This window comes from Diadema antillarum, unplaced genomic scaffold, assembly GCF_040938485.1.
Source record: "Diadema antillarum isolate AM-2024a unplaced genomic scaffold, OU_Dant_1.0 seq00001302_RagTag, whole genome shotgun sequence".
NCBI classification, from domain to species: Eukaryota; Metazoa; Echinodermata; class Echinoidea; order Diadematoida; family Diadematidae; genus Diadema; species Diadema antillarum.
The window spans coordinates 362660-388546 of NW_027272080.1; the positions used below are offsets into that span (position 1 = coordinate 362660).

A 25887-nucleotide genomic window follows, 5' to 3' on the forward strand; every position below is an offset into this window, starting at 1 on the left:
CATGATCCTCTACTGTGATTTAAAATGGATGAATCACATTTAAAGAAATATTAAATTGTTCACCTTCACCAACAACCTCAGCGTAAAGGTATCATTTCACTTATAACAAACAGAACACCAATAATAATGATTGAAATGAGTGGTACAGATCCCTCTGCCTATGTGTATAAAAGAAAACAGTTGAGAAAAAATTATGACAGACTATTTATATCCCAATAACCGTAAGATATTTCAAACAAATCTGAACGACACGATATTTACGTGCACAATTGTGTTAATTTGTATGTCCCAAATTGGACTCTTCTCATAGCTCTGGCGAATTTATAGTGTTCCTGTGGCCACGAACGTGCAAGGTGTTAAGGACAAACTCGGTGCGTATGATTTTTAACATTTCAGTCGCGGTGTTACAGTATTTAAAGAAAACATTCTGAAAAATATAGCTTTAACGATGCTCAAACATGACGAAAATAACCGCATTCTTATGTCCCATGTGCACAGGGATAGGGCTATGGCTGATGTAAGGGACCCAAATGTCTCGAAAGAAGATTAACGATTTCATAAAGTTAAAAATATCATCACATTAACATGGATCTGCCGATATTTTCAGGGTTCGGTACTTAAAAAGTGATACCCCTGTAATTTTCTTTTGTTTCTGCCTGGCTATCCCTATGACTACAAGGACAGAAAGAAATTATCGTTTATGCCCATTCGTAATAAATGATATTCGTGGTGTTTTACTCCGTGTTTTAGTAGATCCAGATGCAACGTCTTCTTTTTTAGCCCCCCCTGGTTTCCAGTTGAAGGAGAAGCTCCGCCAGCTCTTGTTCGGCTCGTCTGACATTCGCATCTTGTTCTCCCTCTTCTTCCTCTTCTGTGTCATCATCGTCATCATCGTCGTCGTCGTCGTCGTCATTAGTGTCTTCCACGTTTTCTTGCCGGTTGTTTACTGCCACTTCTGCCGCATCTTGTTCTCCAGCTTCTTCCTCTTCTGTGTCATCATCGTCATCATCGTCGTCATCATCGTCGTCGTCGTCATTAGTGTCTTCCACGTTTTCTTGCCCGTTGTTTAATGCATCTTGTGGGTCGTTTGCTTCTTCAGCCTGTACTGAAGGAGTGTTATCTTCCTGCTGTGCCTGCTCATCATTGTCTCCACCTTCTTCGCCTCCTTCGCCAGGAGAAAACGCTTCCTCGGCTTCTGCCAGGGCCTCTTCGAGGGCTTGAGCCATGCCCTGGTCGGTGTTCTGATCGGCCTCTGCGGCACCCTCGGCCTGCACATACTGGGAGAATGACCCCTCGTATCCAGGCAACTGGCCCATCAAGTGCAACAAGACTGCTGCTGCGTAGAGATCGTCGACACCAGCTGATGGCAGGCAAATGTAGTTGATCATGTTAACCACCAAATCCCGCTTGGTCTGTGGACTGTCCACGGGAGGGTAAAGATCCATCGCATAGGAGCAAAGGTGCAGCAAAGTCAGTTGATTGAGAGCTGGTTGTGGAGGCTCTGGCTTGGCTGTGCTTGGCTTTGGCGGTGGCTGCGTGGTAGCGGGCCTCGCAGGTGTTGGTGCAGCCTTCGTGGTGGTAGCTGCTGAGTTCTCCTCTGCCAAGGCTGTAAGTACTCGCAGGGCAAATGACAGTCTCTCGAGATCGACGTCTCTTTCGTTCTCGATCTGTTTCACGAGTTGAGGGGGAAGGGAGGTGAGAAGGAGAGAAATACAGAAAAGGTGATATTACTAACTTGTTTGCAGGTTTGTTTAATTCATGGTGTACACTGCATGATTGCGAACATGGCAATGGAATCTCGAAATGTATACGAACTTCTATTACAAAAACAGCGTAGAGCTAAGTAGCCCCATATATATATATATATATATATATATATATACATGTCTTAAATTATACCTATGAGGTGGCAGTCCTCTCCATTCTTACAATGATCTTAACATTTGCGGAGTAACAATCAATGTCAACGATGAAGAACATTTTCGGGGTCGGGGATGAAGATGCCACAGAGGAACACTTAGAAGAGGTGGAAATGTCAGAGTTTAATATGGCGGAGTACAGACTTCAGAGAGAATATATTTCTGGATAACAATACCAATATCAATAGATACGGGCAATGCCAGATATGTGGCAATCAGAATCGTCACAAAATCTCAACCCTTCACTCATACACAGAATTATATTAAAAAAGTTTGGGTTACTGACAGTGTATGATATTAACAAATTTGCTGTCTGCATTTTTATGTACTCGTATCTTCATAATATCTTGCCTAAATTTCTCGACAACTGTTTCACTCTCATTCAGGTTAGAAATACATGTAATATTACTGGCAATTCTATAATTTGTATATTCCAAATTGTAGATATAATCACTACAGACGAACTATTATGTTATGCTGGTCCATTTTTATGGAATGCTTTGTCAATGACTTAAAGTGTACCAACTGTCTGAATTTATTCAAGAAAAAATATAAAACATATATTAAGTCATCAAGTATTTACACGTTATGCTAACTTGCTTTGTTGTTTTGCCTCTCGTCAGTTTTGTACTTTGTAGTGTCTTTTGTTTAAGTTTTTGTGAAGTGTGTTTTGTCTTGCCCATGTATAATCGGATATATTTCTTGGGGATTAACCTCGAATTGCTGGTACAAGCCTATGTTGATTCCTCCCCTTCTCTTGATATAAAGCCTGTTTTGTATATTTTTCATTTGCCTTTGGGGTGTTTGCTGCGATGTACAATGTAATTGTCTTTTTTATCAGATTTGTGGAAATAAATTGAATTGAATTGAATTGAATTGAATTGAGTTGAATAAAGAGTCACGGAAATATATACGCAGTTCAAATGTCGTATTCAAATGTCACTGACAATCATGCTATAGATTTCCATTCTACCTTCAAATGGTTTTCAAAACAGTGAGTGAGGAAACCCTTCATAATGGACAAATACTGGAATATTTAACCTCTTTTTAAGTTTACTGAAATATATATATATATATATATATATATATATATATATATATATTAGTAGAGGCATAACATTCCGGCGTGAAGCTTTAATTTTTATTTATTCTCTTAGCATAATATGAAAATTCTTATGCCTACGAATAAACTGTTGACTCATATTGGTAGTGTTTTCTCCACATGGATTTTTCTTAACTTTTGTCAATATCTTAACTTTACTCACTGCAATCGTTTATATATTTTGCACGAGCAGTGCTAAATTTCATACCAGACATGCCAGAGAAGGGAAAGCTCGGTCAGAAATTCGAACAGTTCTTAAATGACTGCACTTACATTCATATTTCGTATACTAACCTTAACATTGGTAAGACAGTCATACTCCATCCCCCCCCCCAAAAAAAAAAATGGTTTAAAAACACATACATATTGTTTCCCCTTCAAGTGCTACACAGAGTTTGAAACAACCCATTGGGTGCCAAGTTGCAGACGAGATCCGCACTGATTACCAATTCGCCAAAAAATTATATTTATTGGTCAAGTTCCAAGTTAGAACTACCACCAGGCACAACTCAAATCTCAAAAACATAGTGTTACTCATAGTTCTCAAGATATCCTTCTACAAATCACATGATGTAAAGCCAAAATAACATTAGGAGACCAAGAGATAGTATTCGCCTATTGTATTGTATTTATTTTCCGTTATTAAAAAGATATACAAACAAAGATATATTACATCAAATAGACATTCAACGGAGGGATGACCCTACTCAGCACTGTTATCGCAACAGCGCTGTTTTACAGAGGGGTCCCTATGCAGCCCCCAAACTGTGTAATGTCTTAAGCCCTGACTGAAGCATCGTTTAGATTTCAGTAAATGTTTACTACATTGACATTTGAAGCTATTCAGAAGCTCTTGAAGTGCAGAAGAATATCCACAATGTACCTAGGTTTTGCACTTTATGTATAATGTTTTTCATCATTCATATACAAATAAATTGTATTCGCGCCTTAAGCACTCCACAGAGTGGATTTGGCGCAATATAAGTCATATACATATACATTATAGCAAGCGTAGATATGATATAACTTGTAATGTAATGCATATATGATATCATAAATGACGAGGAGTGAAAACTTACTGGGGCACTTTCCGAGACAGCAACAAGCGTCAAGCAGACAGCGGCGACAAGAAAAAGCTTCATTTTGCCTTCGTCCTGTCTTCTTGCTTCCTCAGGAAAAGAATAAAAGCCTGCAAACGCAGAAAGTAACGTGAACTTGAATTACACGGCGTCGACTGAGAATCGAGACCGTTCGAGAGCTCCTTCAAACTCCAAAATGGAGCTTGTTTGTCAAAGCGTTGTTGAACCTCTCGTGACGTTCAATAATCATCACCACCAAACTTCATAGAAATTCATCCCGAGACAGCCCACTCATGGCCTTCACGGCTAGGTGACTCCCATTGATGAAATTTAAGGAAAAAATATGTATCTCTCCGTAGGCTAACAAAACAATGAATAGCTCTGGTATGGTCCTTTTCGCTCGGGTACATATTTGTTGAAGAGGCCGACTTTTTTTCCCCCCTTCAACATGAATTCCTATGGGTCAAATCACTGTGGTTTTTGTTCCTTTTCAATTATCCACGCTATACAGACATTGGTACAATGCTCTGCTCTAGGGTGGGTGAACTAGATGCGGGTGTATAGTCATATAATATATTCAGTTTAGAATTATTACAATATCAAGGCATGAAATGTGATTCCAGATGAATTGCAGCATTTCGCGTCTCATCAGTGCTATAAAGGAAATGAAGCAAATAAGTCAATGAATAATAGGCAGCCTGATTACGATTTCGTGTGAAAATGGAGTTAATTACTCGCAAAACTTGGAGAATTGTATTTGATTTCGAGCCGGTAGAATAAATCGCAGTAAGCATATCATGTCGTGTCAATTGTTCATAACCAATTAGGGCCTACTGACCCGATACACGCCGTGGCTTGGGGAGAAATGATTGTTCGTGTGAAATGGCACGTCCCATTGTACGGGTGAATATTACGTTTCGGATGATAACGATAAGGGAATTTTTAACACCCTTTTTTGACCCGAGTGTCTGCCTCTCTCTGACCTCATATGCATGGACGCCATTCCTAATGTACAATTTCTGCTATGATACGTCCGCTACAGCCAAAATCTCTATTTTGATCTTACATGAACGACAATATATACACTGTACCGTGGGATCCGGTGGGAGAAAGAATCGGTCCCTACACTCTCGGTATACATACATATACATGTATATATATATATATATATATATATATATATATATATATATATATATGTATATATATATTCCAACGCCTTAAAAGGTAACCAGTGTGTTTTAACCTATGTTGGTCTATGTAATTCCAATGATTTCATTGCAATCATTACCGCTATGGGTATTATTGCCTATACTATACTGCTACTATACTGTTCCATTATTTTCACTGCAAGTGTATGTGATAATATTGCCTTTCCGTTGCTTTCTATATTTGTTTGATTTCTTTGATTTTCTTTTGCCTTGTTTTTGCCTTGTTTTTGCCTCATTCTGTTTTGAATGTATGCAAATTGGTGTGAATGTCATGTTGCTGTCTATATTCCGTTTTATTTTTATTTTGCCTTATTCTGTTCAAATGCATGCAAATTGATTGCTTTTCTGCTTCTATGTTTATGTGTCATCAAGCCCTTGAAAAAGACTGGTTACACAGTAGAAAGCTTAAGAGAATAAAAGGCCATAGTGAACATTACTGCAACGTCTGCGAGTCATTCCTCCGTCACACATATAATATATATACAAAAGATGACGAAGTAGAGTGGTAATGCATTTTGACAGTCCAACAGTGCTATCTATTCAGACCAAATTTCCTCAGGGTAGACAATGACAATTCTGAAAGTAAACAAAGTGACTCTATTCTCTATATGATAATACATAAGTGAAAATGTTCGTCGAAAATTTGGTGTGAATTGATATATATATATATATATATATATATATATATATATATATATTTGTATATATTTGTATATATATATATATATATATATTTGTATATATATATATATATATATATATATATATATATATATTGCAACCAGTTGACCATTTAGTCTAATTGGTACATTAGCCTCATTACCAGCTGTTCTACTTCCAGGTGGGCTATGCCTAGTTCGTTTATATATATGCATATATATATATATATATATATATATATATATGGATATATATGTATATATATATGTAATTTTATATGTATATATTATGTTCAATTTCCGTGATTTGTGAAGAAGTCTTCGTCTTGAGAGGAGGAGGAGGGTAATGGTTCAAGTGATCTTTAACTTGGTCTACTCCCACTTTCTCTAATATCCATTTAGTCTCAACCCACATGGTCTAATCCCGTTTCGTCTGCAACCAGTTGACCATTAAATTTTAGTCCAATTGCTACATTAGCCTCATTACCAGCTAGTCTACTTCCAGGTGGACTATGCCCATTTCGTCTAATACCCACAGTTTATTAGACAAAATGGGAAAAATCCAATTAAAACAAAATGTGATTAGACCATCTGGTCATTAGACGAAACATAATTAGTCAGATTGGGCTTTAAACCAAGTGAGGATTACACTAAACGGGCATTCGACGAAATTGATAGTATAGACCAAAATGAGTTTAGTTGGAGTGGTGTTAGACGAACTGGGAAGTAGACCATCTGATATTTGACCAAATGGCAATGAACCATATAGTTCCCTGCTAGTTATTTTTAATGACCTTGTCTGTGAATATCAAAGACGCGTCTTTCAAAACTCTTCTCTTTGTTCCAGCTGACACCAAAAGATCTTTGCTGACACTGATAAAAGCAGTGTAGCTATGCAGGGAGCAGCAAAAGTTACATTACAGTCGGACCAAACGCAACAAAATAATTTTACACAATATATTGGTGATAATCTTACAACTAATAGTAATTATATTATTACTATTTGCTAAACGCAGAAATTCAACTCCATAATAATTTGGCCTTGAAATCAAATAGAAAACATGAAATAAAAGGACTAAAATCTTGCAGCATTTTTAGACTTCTTCAAATGCAATATTAAGCAAAGATTTTTGAGGAAATTTGGGATTCCAAAAGATTAATTTTCTGAGCAGTCATGCATTTATTCTCCAGATACCATTACATATCTCAGGGATATGGAGACCGGGTATTTTCCTCTATCGCTACTCGCCTATGGAATTAATTCCTCCCATCTTTTCTCCGTGAAATTAACAAACTGGATCATTTCAAAGCCTCACTCAAGACTCACATTAATTTCACCAGGCATTCAATTGCTAACTCTCTTGGGGGAGTCTGCGCCTTTGAATGTTTCCACAACAGATACATTGCGCTACACAAATGCTGTGGATCATCATAATCATCATTGTGATTGTAACACTGATAACACCGGCTAATTCTTTATTTAAAAAAAAAACAGACATCTGCATAATTCATTCGATTTTCGATCTTCAAAAACTTCTACTGTATCTGTTTGTTATACTCCATTCTTCAGGACTGGTCATCTTTAAACCGCGTTGAAGCCAACAGAAGAAAGTTTGCATGAAAATGATTCAATGAATTTAGCTAACTCTAATTCCAAAAGAGAATGGTCGAGGATGGAAATGGAGGGTGGAAAATACAATGGTAGGGAGTATAATACTAGCCATCTTATACTGAGCCAGAATGTCTGGTGTGGCGGCAATGCGTTGGAGAAGAGAATGCAGAGAATAGTGTTCGTGTGGGCGGAATCATCACAGTTATAGGCTGACAAAATCGCACAGACAGAGGTGGAACTGAAACACCAATGCCAAACAAAGTAATAGTCACATAGGTCTACTTTTTACCCAGATTGAAGACTAACGATTGTGATCATGATGATACCACGGACAGGCATTTCCAAGATAATGACAGTATAGAAATAGCAATTGGTATTTGCGATGACATACAATGCTATGGATGATGATAACAGGATTATGATATAGTTCCAATTATAGTGGAAGGTGCATGTCAACATGAAGACGTGCTTCACGTGGCCACTTAGGAAGCACGTAGGCCCCTTAACTCTCTTCCTGCCACGTTATAACCGGCTCACAGGTTTGTGTGTGAAGTTGTGCACATTTGACTCTGTGGCACAGAGAGGGTAAAGCAAACAACCACGTGCTTTTTATATGTGCTCTCAGAAGGACTATACAGTGGGGATAAAGTTCCTGGATTAACCCTTTGTGTGCTGGGAGTTTTGAATGCGGATTTGCACAGAAAACCTCCATAGCATTGTTAACACTGCCCAAAGTCTCTGACACAGGAAGGGTTAAGCACTATAGCGGTGTGTCATACGGATTCAAACCAGGGCCATTCATGACTGACACCGAGTCCGTGCGTGGTCCTAGCTATACCAAGCAACTACAAAATTACTAATACTGTATTGATGCTGATGCCTTTGACCATGACCAGAATAACGACATAAGCAATCTTAGCTAAGATAAAAGAATCTTGACGAAGATAATCATCACAGTGATAGGCCGTACGATTACTGCGATACATGGCTATTATAGTGAAAAACTTCAATAACGTTTTAGAGTCTTAGTTATATTACACTGCAGAAAATCTACTAAAGAATCAAAATGCGATTTCAACAAAGAAATGTTTTTATTGTCGTCCTTCAACTTTGCTGATCCTTCCAATTGGTGCAAAGACAGGGAAAAGAAAAACAGACCCAGCACACTATGAAGGGGTGTTTTAACCATAGCGGGGGAAAAGTAATACGGATACGAATTCAATGAAAGAATGCTGCGGAGATGATTCGAGTCGTATATACTTACTCTCTGAGGATTACATGAGTACGCCCTCTAGTGGTCTTTGCCAAAAATAGATAATTACTGCAAAATTATTGTAAGAGCGATCGTACTGATTTAGCCTGTAGTCTAAATTGACGATGAAGTACTTGTCATAGTCATTCTGGCGTATATATTGTATTTAAAGTGTATTCATTTTGTGAGCTAATATCACACATTTTCCGATAGACTTATTTATAATCACATACTTGTATAAAAGATTAATGTTTTAGTCTAATTGTGTGTGTACATTTTGTGAGCATATAACTGACGAAGCCCAGTAAAGGAAATCCTTGAAATACAAACAGACTAAAACCTACACTATCCATTAATAATCATCAAATATCATGAACATTTTATATTACCTTGCACGCAGAACAACTATGAATGAAAGCATATTGATTAGTTCATAGCTCACACCATCTTTGATTGTGTTAACAAGCTTCTCTCTGAATATATACTCCTTTTGCCTATGTTGACAATCAATCATGGTGCTCATGACAAGTAGTGCTTTGTAGTGCACATTCACACACACTATCATTGACCCTCGATCCTCTATAACTTGTAACTGAACTAGAGAATACACGTTGATAATAATCATAAGTCTTAAATGAAACTCATTATATACAATAAGGTAAACCAGACACATCTCATTGCTTTCACATAGTATCACACTATGAAAGTTCGCGAAGAGATGAGTGTAACAGCGAAGAATGAGATGGAATAGAATAATATGATATAATAGAATCAAACAGATGTAATATCATCACAAGAGACACTTTTGTGTGTACACTTTACGCCCAACACCACAGACACAAAGCTGTATTATAAACATCAAGACATTTTTTTTCCAATGGTATAAGCTCGAATAAATGCTCAGTTTATAATAATGTCGGACTGTATAAACCAAACCGTATTAAGTTGTGAAACTCTGATAAAACATTGTATAATTATCCTAAACCTTTTGCTTACCAGAAACACATTCCTTCTCGAGAAATGAAGAGACTTACCCTTAGAGAAAGTAGTACACGTCACAGGACACATAAACTCCTCCTGCCAGGGTAACAAGTACTCTCTACACAAGATACCAGACTGGTTTGCAACCAATCTTTCCTCATGGTATATACAGGAACGTGAAGATTTTTCCCACGGACCAAGCTGCACATGGCCACCCAAGACATGAGACTAACCTTTTGTTCCACTATCATCTTTACACGCATAAATGATACCTACCCTGCCTTTTCAGTTAGTATACATAGGGAAGGGTACAGGTTGGAAAGGTAAGGATTATTGTCAATAAAGGGCATAGTACCATATGAAACGTTCTGCCCCCTTTAATAAATAAGGTTAGAACTATGTATACTCTGCACACAACAGATGAACACGGTACATGAAAGCCTAGTATAAACCTCAAACATTTATTTCGTTTAACAGGAAACCGGTTAACTACATGGTATGGTACAGGCATAATTGAAGCATACTATACAAAATGTAGGGCCTACATACATGTACAAGCTGCTATATGCGACATGAAAGAGGGATAGCTGTCACACATACACACACACACACACAAACATACACACGCGCGTGCACACACACACACATTCACACACAAACATGATTATAGATACAGGAATATGAATAATTATAATACTATGTATACATACCGATCTATAAATATATTATATATATTGTTGTAATCATGTCTTTATTGATAAACAAAGGACATGTATGTATATATATATATATATATATATATATATATATATATATACATATATCATATCATATTATAAGTATGATATATGTATACATAAACTGTATATAACATGCATATATATATACATATAAATATATATATATATGAGAGACAGACAGACTGACAGACAGAAAGACAAGAGAGCACGTCATCCCACTAGTGCTACTTGTTTGAAAGTTCCGGAAGTTTCCATTTATTTTTACTGATTATGCGATCATCATGTAAACTATAGGCTAGCCTCGACCTTTTAAAGGGGAAGGCTAGTAACTGATCAGTGGGAATCAGTGGAAATGCTGGGAGATGATTGTTACAATCCTTATGGGATTCATTCAAGAGTTCATTGTATATCTATTGTTGTGTGAAAATGATTTGCTTCAGAATGGTCTCATATTCAAGTAATGTGCAGTTTAATGCTTCCAGGTTAGCGTCCCTGGTCAGTGACGGAGCATTAATCTGCACATTACTTGAATATGAGACCGTTCTGAAGCAAATCATTTTCACACAACAATAGATATACAATGAACTCTTGAATGAATCCCATAAGGATTGGAACAATCATCTTCCAGCATTTCCACTGATTCCCACTGATCAGTTACTAGCCTTCCCCTTTAAGCATTTATTGTTTCCTCAAAAAACCACAACAGCGTTTATATACATTTCATGTGAATGCAGCAATAATTTCGGGGATATATGGGAGAAATGCTCAGAGCATTCTTTTTTTTTAATTCTTTAGTTCTCGTGCACGGTGTGGACACTAACCCTGTGACTTTTCATGAAAGAAGCGAAAACTAAAACAACCAATATTCAAAGAAAAGCGGTGTGCAGATGGAAATGACAACTTTGCTACGATGAAGAGAATAAAATCTGTTTTTGACCACGGACCTACTGGCCGCAAATTTCCTTTTAGATCACGTTCGTCTCAGGACATGGATGTAAACAAAACATTTGTAAATAATACCATGGAGTACCTTTGTACCTCCATGATAATACTGAAGTAAAGTGACTGGTGAGCGTGTAGTCTGATGTTCAGACCTTCTAGTGGTGTTTCCAATGTTGAGATTTTCCCTATCATGGCTCTCAGAGAAAACAAAAGCGTGGACAGAAAATAATTTCCCGATCTTTTCCTGTGACGGCACTCTCTTTCTGAATCTCAGTCTCAAAACGTCTGAACTTGTATGGGTGAAAAGAACCCCACGTTCATTTTGTGTGTATTTCAGTGAGATTCAATTCTTTGGGTCACCTCAAAATGCTTGTTCGATCCTGGCAAGCTTTTTTTTTTTTATTGGGGCGGGGGGGGGGGGGTCTTTCAATAAACTTTTTAAACCAAACTTCGCGATCAGCATGGATAGAAACATCAGCAAAATAAATTTACGTAATGGAAATACATGAACAGAACCCAAGAAAAATATACAAATACACAAAATAAAATGTTCAAACGCCGAACCTCTGAGAGCGGCTACCACACAAATGCACACACACACACACACACACACACACACACACACACACATACACACAAACACAGACACCCACAGACACTTGCAAAAGATTAAAGACCATCCCAATGTACCACTGCCTGTCTGTCTAGATGTAAAAAAAAATAATACTAATTTTCAGGTATCAAAGCATGAACGATGTAGGCCTATGTACGCTACAACTGAAATCATACGGTCTATTCCGGGAAAAAAAGTGTAATCCATAAATTGCAAGTGTAATGATTACTTTGGACTGAATGTGAAAAACATGCCTCATTTACATTGTGCTATAACACTTCAAGACAAATAACTGTCACATATTACTTCTGTACTGTTATACATTAGGTTAGGTTAGGTTGTTTAATGATTATTCTTCTTCATGTTTCCAAAATCCCCCTCGTCAAAAGCGCTAAACAGTAATTTGCTTGACAATAGCTGTAACTTCATCTACTCGCACCGGCATGTACTTGTGTTACTTGTTCTGTTATCTCGGTAAACGGATATACAACTGTGCAAATTGTACCAAGAAGATACGTCGTAAAGCGAGTGAAAGGGGGACTGAACGTTGTAGACTAGCGGGTGTGAACCCTACCGCGTGAGGGCAGTGACCTGCCATTATCCGTGTTTCGGGAGGACAGGAGAGTGCCCTTGGGACAAAAGCCGCATTTCTCGGAGAAAGGTGCGCTGTTCGCTAGCTTTGTGATTCTCCCAGCGATTCAACTGCCTCACTGACGTTCGCGAACAATACCCACGATACCTGAACGTATGTCTTTTGGGGTGTAAACATCCAACCTGAGGATACCACTCTCGATAAAGGACATGTTGTGGGGAACCATTGGAGATCCTGCAGTGTGTGTATGATACTATGAGGTGGAGTAGCTAGTGGAGGACTGCACTGGTAGGAGCAACCACTGCTCTTGGGAGGAGACCACGGAATGCACTAGTAGCGGCTAGCTGTTGAATAGCAATCTACGACCTTACACTGTATTTACGTTTGTACGTGCACCTGACTCGGATCCGTATAACGTCTGAAAACATTTGGTGGCGATGTAGGCTCAGCTGTAAAAGATGCATAGATGTCAGATGATTGAATGATCTTTCATCTCATACGTTACGTGGCTATTTCTCTCAGGACTCAAGTTGTTTTTACCCTTTCCGCTCCGTCACTACCTCGTATGAACTTAGAAGCGTCATCTTCTCGCGGAAGAGTGGACTTTCAGGCGACAAAAGAAAGGACATTGTACTAACATGGAGGTCACTGAGATGTCGTCTGCTAGGATATTCCTGTGGTGTGCTCCACGCACGACTTCCAACGTGTTCGCCAAGAGTCTTACGGCCATACCGGGCATAGAAGTGTGGATCGAACCCTTTCAATTCGCCCAGCATGCACTCAACGAGATCCAGGAGAATGGCGAAGGTTCTATAGACAGGCCGATACAATACAGAGGCAATGAGGCGTTGTTCCAAAAGGCAGCCAGTGGAATGAGCCGTTTCTTCGGGTCAGAGATCATTCCGGGAAGATTACCGTAAGAACCTCGACTTTGTGAGAAAAAAAAGTTAATATGTATAGTCATGAAATTGGATAAGGACATTGTTGTTTTATTCTATTTTATTTTCTATAGTTGTCTACAAAAAAGAAAGGCATGATCGCAATTATGATTGCATTCCAAGTTCTGATTCATCAAGGTAACGTTGAAAAAAAGCTCATAAAATCAAATCACTGCATCTGTACTTACTGATCTAAATTTCAAGGACGATATTACGTCCGATCCTAGACGCTTCATAGCTCGTCAAATTTGGAGGCAGGAAAACGCCGTTGCTGGTCGGTGCAGACTCGGTGTCGACAATTGCTTGGAGTCAATTCTCATAGATTATGATTACTAGCAGAACATCCTTTTGACTACTAAATTCGGGTTTGATGCTTTATCCTTGAATCATCATGGTACATGTACTACCAGTTCATTACTGTGCTGTGATAAGCTTGGAATGTAAATGTCTCTTCTCCCCCTCCATCTTTTTCGATCTCTCTTTTCTTCTCCTCTCCCTCTCTCTTCTTCTTCTCTGCATTCATGAGTGGACGGTAAAATATGTTATGTGAATTGAAGAAAATATTTTGTTTTGTTTTTGTTGTGTTTTTTGTTTTTGATTTTTGTTTTTAGAGAAAGTGTCCAGCTACATAATAATGTAATTTTGTTTGTTCATTCTCATTTATTTGTTTAAGCTCATGGTTCTCTGCCCCTTGCTAAACTTGTGATGCAGTCTTGGCATTTGTAAGCTTATGTTTAGATACAAAGCCAAAATCATAGAGTGTAATGCATATCGGTGTATGTGGACTCTTCTCTACAGGTATGACGCCGTGAAACGCTCGTTGGAAAAATCTTCCAGTAAATATGTATTCGTGAAGGACATGGGTATTGCGATGCACTCGGACTCTCTTCGCGAGTATATACCAGCTGGTTTCAAACATGCCTTCCTCATTCGCCATCCAACGCTGGCCTACCGATCTTTTCGTAATCTCTTGTGTCGCCAACTGACTGCGGTCGGAGAAATCAGCCAGGCCGACGCGGACTCGAAGTTCGATATCCGCTACTTAGAGAAAGGACCCAAAGTGGCGGACTTCTTTCTCAAGAATCACGAGCTGTGGAAGTACATCCGGGACAACGTCGATCCGAATCCCGTGGTGGTGGATTCCAGCGACCTCCTGGCGAATCCGGCGAAGATCCTCCCCAAGTTCTGCGACGCTGTCGGTCTCCCGTACTCGGATTCGTTGTTGTCGTGGGACTCGTCTCCAGAATCCTATCGTTCGTGGATACTCGCCGGAGATCGCGTCATGGAGCAAGCCGAGAACTTCGTCGGGACTCTGATAAAGTCGACGGGGTTCTCGCCGCCTTCGGAATTGCCTTTGCGCGACGAACTGACCGACGATGTGGCGGCGGTATCCGACTCAGTCATGTCAGCCTATGAAGAGATGTACGCCACAAGGATTATGTAATGTCGACTTAATGACCTCTTGAATCACTACAACATTTACGTTACCCCCAGTGTGTCTTTGATCGATATATTTCTTCCATCTGATTTTCTATGTATTTTTATAGGCCTGTCAGACGCTGTATAATTGGGGAAAAAGAACTTAAGCCGAACACGTTATTTTATCTAGTCAAGTGAAATATATTGTTAATATCCTATAGGTCAGCATTCAAATTACAGTGTAAAAAACTGTTTTATCTCACTTGTACGTGTTTTGTATTTCTCGAGACCTCTGTAATGATCGAGTCTCATGAACTCAAATAACTTGGTCATGATTGAATGTTATTTTGTGTGAGCAATAACTACAAAAATGTGCCAACCTGTTAAGTGCTGCATTGTGTCAGGTCAAGAACCAAGATTGGTAGGAAAACCATCGTGATATTGCAATCTTGGTAATTGTTATTGTTTGCTATCCTTCGTCAAGATTATACTGTAATCGTCGTGTACATGTATAAAATATCTTTCATAATATATTTTTAATAAGTATGTTTGTATACGATTACCGCAAAAATTATTCTTTAAAAGAATGAGTACTGCAGAAATTGCCTTCAAAAGAATATGATAATAAATTGTAGTTAATGGTAAACCACGTGTGATTCAGAGCGAAGTTTACCAACTTTTGACGCTTGCTTAATCGTCAAGAAATATGCAAACGGCCTGATTGAAAGAATAAGCGGTTTTTTTTTCTCTGAAAGAAAAGTGTCATCTGAAATATTAATGTTTAGACTGGGAGAGATCGAGAATGTTTGCATGATTTTTGATGGTCTTTGTAAGGCGTAATACATGTATCAGTATGATAACCATATAACATGTCTTACTCTCATTTACGTACAATTTGTGTTCTTATCAATGATTTCATCAGAATCCACTAACATGATGCTCCATTTCTTTTTGTACCTTGGCATTTTTTAAATGTTCATAATTTTCCCTAAATAGAGAGATGTTAAAGGGATGGTACAGTAATGGTGGAGATGAGAATTGCATGGGCTGTTAACTTTTTGCGAGATACCAAGAAAACACTTATGAAATAGTACGGAGCATACCATTCTAAGAGGAATTCAAAGTTTATTTGATGAAAATTGGGTTTGGAGTGATTGGAACATCCAAAAACAAAGTAAAACAAAGCGATCGTAAAAAGGTGTGGGTCCCACACTTTATTAGAATCGCTCTGTTTTGGATATCTCAGCCATTTCAAAACCAATTTTCATCAAATAAACGTTGAATTCCTCATGGAATTTCATGCTCTTTCATATTTCATAAGAGGTTTCTCATTTTCTCATCAAAAAAATATTAGAAACCTGAAATTAGGTCTCAACCAAAACTATACCATCCCTGTAAGCCCGTTTCTGTGCAGATGATCTCAAGAAAATGTGCATACATGTACATACATTTACTCTTCTTCTAATTATAGAGCACTAGAGAACCTCGTCAAGCATGTGCTTAAGAGATTAGTCTCTTGCATTCCTACTACATGTACTCCTCATCGATTTGTTTAATTTGTCTTTTGAACAGCAGGCACGTGAAATCTATTTTTTGTTTTCATTTAATGCGTAGAGACACCTGCATTTTGTGTTAAGAAAGAATATTGTTATTTATTTGTGTTAACCATCAGCCAAATATCCATGTAATTCACTGTTCAAATGTTACTCAGGACCTTTGTTCAATTGGCTGTCTGTCATATTCTTGTACGAAAAAGGAACGCAGAAATCAAATCAAATCAAATCAAATCGAAAAGATGGAGAAAAGGAAAGACTGTAGAATGAGATGATGCTTCAGATTTTAATATAGAAATAAAGAGAAACCTGGAGATATTTCTATTCAGGTCATTAAGACTCATCAAATGCTATTTTATCGTGGCTTTGCACTAAAATCGGCAGGATTTTTTTTATATGGTGTCTGTATATTTCAATACATTGTCTGAATAAATATGACATACAAACTAAAAGTTATATCACCTTCTTTGTATATACTATATACTTTCAACCACTGGAATTAATGTACTTTGCTTTCAACACATAATCCGTGCATGCGTTTTCAAGCAGTTTCCAACTGAGTATTTCTTCTTTTCTTTTTTTTTTTGTGTTTTGTTTGTGTTTGTGTTTGTGTTTTTGTTTGTTTGTTTGTTTGGTTGGTTTTTTTTTCTTCAAACAATTGAGTGAATGTAGTTGGGAAACTTGGCCAAATTTGCAGCCTCAGGTCTTCTCATAGGAACTTCCTGAGCCGGGATGTGATGTATCTCCTAACAGTCACGCATTATAAGTGCTTCAATCCAAGCGAGTTAAAATCCCATGCACTCTTTCTTTGTTGAGGGCACGTCGCGCCTAATAAACGTTGAAGTGTTCCCATTTATTCTTTTTCCGGCCCAGTGTTTGCAATTTGCGACGACTCTACTAAAATAGCTGAAGCAGACACCTGCAGAAGTCGATTGCTAACTCACATATCCCAGGCATGATGAATGCCAATTAACTTTCAGAAGTGCTCTATCAACGTGCCTAATTATATGAATTAAACCTTGTCATGAACTATATACGAGGCATTATTTCCCACCTTGTGGCCTTGTATTAATTCTCCTGAGAGGGTGTGTACTTTATTTGTGATATGAAGTATGCCATCACGTGCTAAATAATGTGTTTTAGTTATGCTTAATGACATGACTTACTATGAAATTTGACCTGTTAAGATTGTTGCATTTATTTACAAAGCTTGAGCACGTATACTTTTAACAAACATTTGCAAGATGTGCTAACTTAAAAACCCACCCTATCGGAGTGATGAAAACAGATAGTTTAAAGGGATCGTATAGTTTTGGTTGAAACCTAATTTCAGATTTCTAACATTTTTTTGGTGTGATAATGAGAAACCTCTTATAGAATATGAAAGTGAATGTAATTCCATGAGGAATTCAACATTTATTTGATGAAAATTGGTTTTGAAATGGCTGAGATATCCAAAACAGAGCGATTCTAATAAGTGTGGGACCCACACTTTATTACGATCGCTTTGCTTTACTTTGTGTTTGGATGTTTCAGTCATTCCAAACCCGATTTTCATCAAATAAACTTTGAATTCCTCTTAAAATGGTATGCTATGTACTATTTCATAAGTGTTTTCTCGCTATCTCGCAAAAAGTTAAAAGCCCAATTCTCATCTCCACCAATACTGTACCATCCCTTTAAGTCAAACAGAGTATGAGTCAAACACAAAGTGTAAGGGCTCCGTGAGACCAGTGCCACACACCAAACACAAACGTACAAACACACACAAAGAATATTGCTCATAATATGTTGCCGTGGTCAATACACTGTATCTGTATGATTTGGTTATCTTTTATTGAGGAACGTTCATCAATGTAGTACAATATGTATATACTCATTTATAGATGCATTTCACGCATAGTTTCCATTCGCATTTCTGCAACTGAAAACGCAACTTATACCGTGATTACGAATACCTTGTAAAATGTACTGCCAGAGCGCGCGCGCACACACACACAGTAAAAGAAATGCCGAGAAATAATTGTAGGTTTTAAAAAGACACTAAAAGTAAGTTTTCACAAATCTCTATCGAACGTTTCTATGTCTGAAGAGTGTGTTTTGTGAATATTACCGACTGCGGTTGTAATGTTATTAAAAAAAAACCAACAACGCGAAAATTGGCAGTCTCGTAGATTCACTTGTGGTTACTGGCGCCTGTGCTTTTGTCCTATATAACAAGACATGTGGTACGGTGCACCGCATTATGAGACAGACAGACTCCTTCTTCTTACTTCTTCTTCTAGTATATCCGTTTGTATAATAATTGTACAGTCCTGTTTGTAGAGTATTGTCGTACATGCATTGATGAGGCCGCAACCACGAGAATATATGACATTGGGTTCAGTATATATCAAAAGAACTAAACTACAGTGCGAGTAACTAAAAAACTAAGGCATCTCAACTGGAAGAGCTCACGAAGGGAGAGTGGTGCTGGGCCGCTCCGGAAAGAGTCAATCGATGGAGCCGCAGACATAGTACACAATACAAGTAATTAGAACAGCGCCCCCCCCCCCATACACACACACACCCACACGCACAGGCTTAAGGGCCTGTACTTCGTCAAGTATGTTACAGTGATTTCAGCCTCATTCTCTAATGAGGAAATTCACCTTGCTTGTCTGTGTTTATCATAACAAATTGCTCTATGTCGTGATTATGAACCCACTTTTTGTCTCCAGAAGTACCCTCTCTCTCTCTCTCTCTCTCTTTATCAAGCTACACACCGAGTCTGAAAATTTATAGAAGGGCTCCTTAACATGAAGCGTCACAGTTCGTTTAAAGATGCTCATCACTGGTTTATCCTCAATGGCTTCCACCGACTAACGAAATATTTAACAATTATCAGTGCACTCCATAACATCTCTCAGGACAAGCAATTCACATGAAGTCAGGTGACAAAAACGCACTTATCGTACTGTACGTAATGCAAACAATAAAGAACGACGTACATGTATGATGTCACTCTCCACAATGCATATAAGGGAAACACAGTATAGGGCCTACATAATTGTACAGACTCTCTCACCAACTATACTATCAATAAACAATGGCAACAAAATGCATCTAGATCCTTTTCATTCATAAATGCATTTTTAAAGAATACATTAAGAAAAAAAAAACACCATGATGAACAGAGAGACAAGCCAAATCTATAGTTTCTCCATCGTTATAATTACCCATTCAGATCTTCCACAAATTCTGAGCCGCTGTCTGATTTCGATGGGCTAAACGAATGCTGACAAAAGTCTGTATGTTGCAATGAGAAATTGAATGTGCTAATTATGTTTGACGTGCAGCCACACGACAGGCTCGGAGATACGAAAAGGGCTATGAAAGTTACGTTATTCTCAGTAGTCAAGAACAGTGTATTATCAACGTTAAAGAGTACCTCTCATTTAGGCCACCGACTTCTAGAGCTCCGTCGCAAGACCATTAGGATTTTGGAACATATTTGACCTGTAGGAAAAACGGACACTGAAAGACGCAAGCAGGAAGATCAGAGTGAACATTTTCCATTACCATGACGATCGGGATGCCGAACATGCATCCCAAGGAGGTGAGACTCTTCGCACGCTGCCCTCACATCTCCAAGAAGATCACCGCCTCTTTCTCTTGGAAGTGGGGTGGGAGAAGGGTATAAGCCCAGACTTTGCAGTATGCGGGTGCATCCATCATGGTTTGGTGCATTTCTTCAGATGATCTTACACAGTGTCAGTTCTGTTAAAGAAAATGAAGCGATTAATCAATGTTAACTTAGATCCTGACCATGAAAACTGCGCATTATTTTCATGAACCTTGCACGTAAGAAAAACTTGGATATCATTTCAACAAGCTTTTCTATGTTATGCATGATTTTTTTATTAAAGGCAACTATGCTCAGACATGATTTCAAAACGTTATGTCAAAATTACCATAGAAAATAAATAAATAGTGTTTAAATGATTAGAACGGCATAGTAATCTATGTATTTTTCTTGTATTTTCTATTAGTTCTAAATATTACAAATAATTCTGAAATGCCAAGCAAGACTATAGTCATAGAAGGGCGAAGGGAGGAATAAAGATCATGATGATCAAACGAGGGCCAAAGGCAACCCCTATACATACGCAGCTTTCGTCCAAATCTGAACTCTCGAAACGTCCTCCCGTCGTTCCACTGCTGGTCATTATCTGCATAACAGCGATAGAGGGCGCCTTCCGGCATCTTCCTTGCTTTACTCTCCCTTTTGTTTTCCATGTTTCCCCAAAGCTTTTCAGTGGTTCCTGGGATAATACACTGACAAGTTTGGACCGGGTCAGAAAAACTATTTCAAGTATTTGGGGACACTGAGACTGTCTTACAGGATATCCCAAATATGGATGAAGGTTGTCCAAGTTCCTCATTCATTCAGAGTATAGGCGAGAGTCTCCTAATACTACTAAGCAAAGAAAGGCTATGTGCTGCCAGAATATTAATGCAATTCTTTAAAATGCTAACGGACACTTTCTGTTTTTGTGTATATGTGTATGTGTGCAATGAAAAATTTGTACATGGGTTTATCCAATTTATGCAAGAAATCTACAAATTATTTTTGTAAGTGAAGTCTTTCGTGTGAAAATTGACCTTTTCCTCCTCCCCCTCCCTCCATTGGTCCTCAGCTTTAATATGCACCCACACATTAAAAAACGTTCCGTGGCCCCTGAGTATGGATAATTTGCCATCATGTGATATTACAATTTCACTCGAAAAACACGCCTATACATTAATACCCTGATGAACGTTCAAATTTTCATCAAATTGGATAGAAATAGAAGATAAGAAAGTTATGAAATTTTAAAGTTTCAATGTTTCCCAAAACAATATAATACCAAGATCGAGATTGATGGTAACGACAATGTCAACGATGATAACACTAATGTTGATGATGAATATGACAATCAAATTTCATTTACTTTTCAGCACTTGGTATATATCCCGTGAAAGTTTATCAAGAGCTTAGTAGATGTCAGGGATGCTCTCCATTTTTTGATACAAATTATATTGATATCAAAAGAATGACGTTACAACTGATAATGTCTCTCCATTTCTATCACGAAAATAATATACTGTGTGAATATCAACAGTTTTGACTTCGTGTTACACAAAATTAAGCATCACTAGGTCTTGTTTAAATATTTCATGTTTATTTTTTTCTTTGAACATTTTGTATAGATCAGAGTACATATTTTACATGTTTTAAATAGTCTTGACGTCATATTTATTGTCATTAATTCATACGTGTTGTAATAAACGTTTTATCTTGTTTTGGTGTCTAAACCATAATGTGGGTGTCCTTTGACAAAGTAATGGCTGTTTCGCCCTCCGGGTTTACTAGATACATCAAACATTGATTCTTCTTTCCGTTTCTATTCGTGCACCGGGATTAGATAGCCAAGTTGACATAGATGTTGATCAAAAGATAATGACACGTACATTGAAATTTATAGTTTCTTTCAGTTTCCAGGATGAATCCTTCATTACCGAAGCCCAGAATTGAGCGCTGACTCGCTGTTCATCATTTGCTATGTACAATAGTAATCTAAACTTGTCCTCTCTCTTGAATACTGAGAAGTAAAGTGATGCCCTTCGTTACATGATACCACCTCACAATTCTCTTTAGATGGAGTGATTTATTTCCTTTACGTTTTGATCAACTAAATTCATGTAACAAAAGGCAGCAGTAACTTTCTAAGAGAATGATATACTGTAGTATAGGTATGACAGGATTTCCACATAGATTACACTCTTTCACAGATTGTTCACCTTTTATTCGTAAAAATGAATCACGACACAGACAGGCTAATAAGATAATCATCTTAAAATCAACGAAAAGAAAAGCAATTATTGTATGTATTAGTTCGATTGAATAATCAATGATTTTGTATTCAATTGTTTTTGTGATGATCATGTTATTCACCTATCGTTTATATACAATATGAAATATTTATATTCATCTTGTGTTGGATATAATGTGATTAGTATTGGAAAATTGTTTGTTATGTTGTGTATACTTCGTGAAAATGCAGAAATAAACCAAATCAAATCAATCAATCAAATCAATCAACAATGATTGATGCTGCATTGGGATTGTTTATGAATTGCTCTGAACTGGATATTGCGGAAAAATAATGAAAATTAATATTGTAAAACTTTACGGTTATACAGCGCAATGTAATGTGAGAAACAATAAACATCTATACCTTCCTACCTCTCTCTTTCTCTCCCTCTCTCTCTCTCTCTCTCTCCATCTGTTTGTCTTTCTTCTCTTGATTTACTTCAAGTTTCCATTTTGAAAGATGACACTCTCTTGGTCGACACTATATATACAGAGTGTTATAAGTTCGAGAGTTTTTGGCTCTTTTACACGCGAACAACGATTTAGCAAGTAGAGAATACCGATCGCTCTTTTCCTCTCGTCGAAGAAAAGCTGTCTTTGAAAATTAATGATAAGCTTTTGCAGTTTAGAGGATACAACCACAGACTTTCAATCTTTGGCAGCGGTATTATTATACATTAGACAATAAAACAATAGACACTTCTCATTATTGTCATTGCCCCTAATAGTCCCTTAGTGTGGACTTAAAGTGGAATCACACATCATGTTCAAGCAGACTTTGAATAGAGTAAAGCCAGACCAACCAGCATCTTAATGTTTGAGGTTTCATAAGAAATCAAAACTGAAAGACTGTGAAGTCATGAATTTTTTAGTTTCACACGTTCTTACAAAACATGTAAATTTCTTTCATTCCGTATATGTCACATCTTACTCAGTCAAATCATAGTATAGAATCTAACATTGTAATAATGAAAACATGTAAATAATTATGTACAATAACAATTCTTCTGTGAATATTGTAAATACGTTATATTATAATCTATATCATTGAAAGGACTGGCCTCGACTAGCCTGCACGCTATTGCCAGTTCTTTTTTGCTAAACTATATCTTATCTATTAATTGTTGTGACTTTGTTGACGATGTTTGTTTGTTTGTTTGGTAAATAAATCTCATTTCATTTCATTTCATTAATGCAATGTGATTGCACTTTAACGATAATGATGATCAATACACGTGTATATCAATATAAGGCGCAGCACCTATATACATATTGTGTTCTTTCACACTGCAAGAGCTCTTGATAAGTATCATGCTTGACAAAGGTGAACAGTTAAATGAAACCAAAAAAAAAGTGTTGAAGTCTATAATTTTATATCTATATAAATAACGATACAGTTGGGGTTTTCCTGGTACACTTTAAGGTCATTCAGGTTGGTTGAGAGTATAGATTTCTATACTGGCATTGTGCATGATTCCTTCCTTAAGTGGCAGTTATTAGTTTCTATTCCAACCAAAAACCACAAGCCAAGTGCTATTCCCGGCATGAATTAAGTTGTCACACACAAAGTGTGATATCCTGAAATCTCCGTATAGGCCCTTATAGCATGGGCGTAAATCATTGGGGGGGGGGGGGGATGGAGGGATGCATCCCCCCCCCCCTGAAATGGAGGGGGGATGGCCTGTACAATCATCCCCCCTGAAATGGGGGGGGGGGGGAGAAGCAAAAATGTGATTGTATCAATTTCGGCATATTGCATGACGTTCTTACGCCCGCCTTCAGAGAGCTAACAGAGCTCAACAGTATTTTATCTTTTCGGATGTGTATGTTGTTATTTCTAAAGCGCTCGCTCGCTAGCACTCGCCGCTACGCGGCTCGTGCATCGTCATTTGATCCCCCCCCCCATCACCCTAAGCAACAATAAGCTAGATCCGCAACATGTAACACAGTTGGTTTGTAAGTACAGTCAAACTTGTCTATAGCGGCCACCAAAGGGAAACGACAAAAGTGGCCACTATAGACAGGTCGGTGGCCATTTTGAATGTCAACACTTGCAATGTATGATCATGTTACCGCATCCTTGATGTTATTCTTTAAAAAACAAACTTGACACAAAAAACAGCGATATTTAGTTTACATGAGCAGCTATAACATGGGGATTTTTTTTGTACAATTTACTTCATTTTCAAGTTTATTTTAGCATACTTCTGTTCTCCGACAGGACTCGGTAGAATTTACGCAGTGAATGTAAAAGCTAATCATTCATGACTGATTCAACAGTGAGCTCAGCTTTTGTGGCCGCTATTATATATGTTACGCAGTTATAAGATATTCACAACGGGATACAAAATGAGTGGCTGGTAGCTGCGTTAGGCAGGTGACCGCTATATCAATGGTCTATAATACAGCAATTTCGACCATTTTGTGATTTTTTTTTAATATCATGTTCTTCGTAAAAAAGGAAATGAAAGAAATTTAAATTGAATCCTAACCTGTCTACTTTATCAAAGTTGGTACTCATCGTGTCCTTTTGTTTGTCATTAACCTGAAATGGAAAAACGTGAAATATTAAAATCACTGTCATAGCACTTCCCGATTTGAAATAAATCATAAGACAGTGTACATGAATATCTAAAGCAAGGGGAAATCACAAACCCTTCTCTCCCCCCCCCCCATCTCTTTCTCTCTCATTATGTCGATCGCGAGCTCTCGCTGCTATTAAGAATCGCAAAAACAAACTACTTGTTGCATTCTCTTAAAGCGTGTCACATTTCCTTACGTGGCTGTGGATCATATTGCAAACATTAGTCTGATGTCTGAATCTCCGTTTAATAGAATTGCTTAGGTCTATCTTTTGACAAATAAATCATATCATGAACCTATACGTCATTTTCACTCCACAGAGATTTTTGTTTGACCTGCTGAGTGCACCCTGGACATGGATGACGTCAATTTACCCTGTGAAGATTGTTCCTGTCCTAACATTACACACAACCTGTGACGTCAAACTGAAATCAAAGTCTGAGTGGTAGAAATGAGTCATTATGGCTACTTTTATCCATGATGAAGTGTGAATGCGGTGTGATAAAATATAGAAGTGCGCACGGCAATATCATGTTGCAACTGATATGAAACCACATGTATAACCCGTATAAGAGCTCATATTAATTTTAAGTCGCTCCTCAAACAAACATTACAGCTGACAGGCTTGACATCCTGCTGGTGGAAGTAATTTGAGCGAATAGCTTGGCCGTCAGTCAACCAATACTAGTACACAATACAGACCCGGAGGCCTGCAAAGCACACAGCTAGCAGCATATCGTTTCGTCGCCTTGCGAACCAACCAGGCAGGCAGGGCAGGCAGGGCGTGTGCCGTGCG

At 37.9% G+C, this 25887-nt stretch overlaps 2 protein-coding genes across 2 annotated transcripts; one reads left to right on the forward strand and one right to left on the reverse strand.

Annotated features, from left to right (window-relative positions):
* Positions 1-234: 234 nt before the first annotated feature.
* On the reverse strand, positions 235-4205 carry LOC139708109 (uncharacterized). Its single transcript, XM_071620087.1, has 2 exons — positions 4101-4205; positions 235-1667 (listed from the first exon to the last, which is right to left on the reverse strand). The coding sequence occupies exons 1-2, from the start codon at positions 4161-4163 to the stop codon at positions 777-779; spliced, it is 954 nt and encodes a 317-aa protein (XP_071476188.1). The 5' UTR covers positions 4164-4205; the 3' UTR covers positions 235-776.
* A 9135-nt stretch (positions 4206-13340) lies between these two features.
* On the forward strand, positions 13341-15084 carry LOC139708115 (uncharacterized). Its single transcript, XM_071620092.1, has 2 exons — positions 13341-13618; positions 14439-15084. The coding sequence occupies exons 1-2, from the start codon at positions 13341-13343 to the stop codon at positions 15082-15084; spliced, it is 924 nt and encodes a 307-aa protein (XP_071476193.1).
* The last annotated feature ends 10803 nt before the right edge of the window (positions 15085-25887 follow it).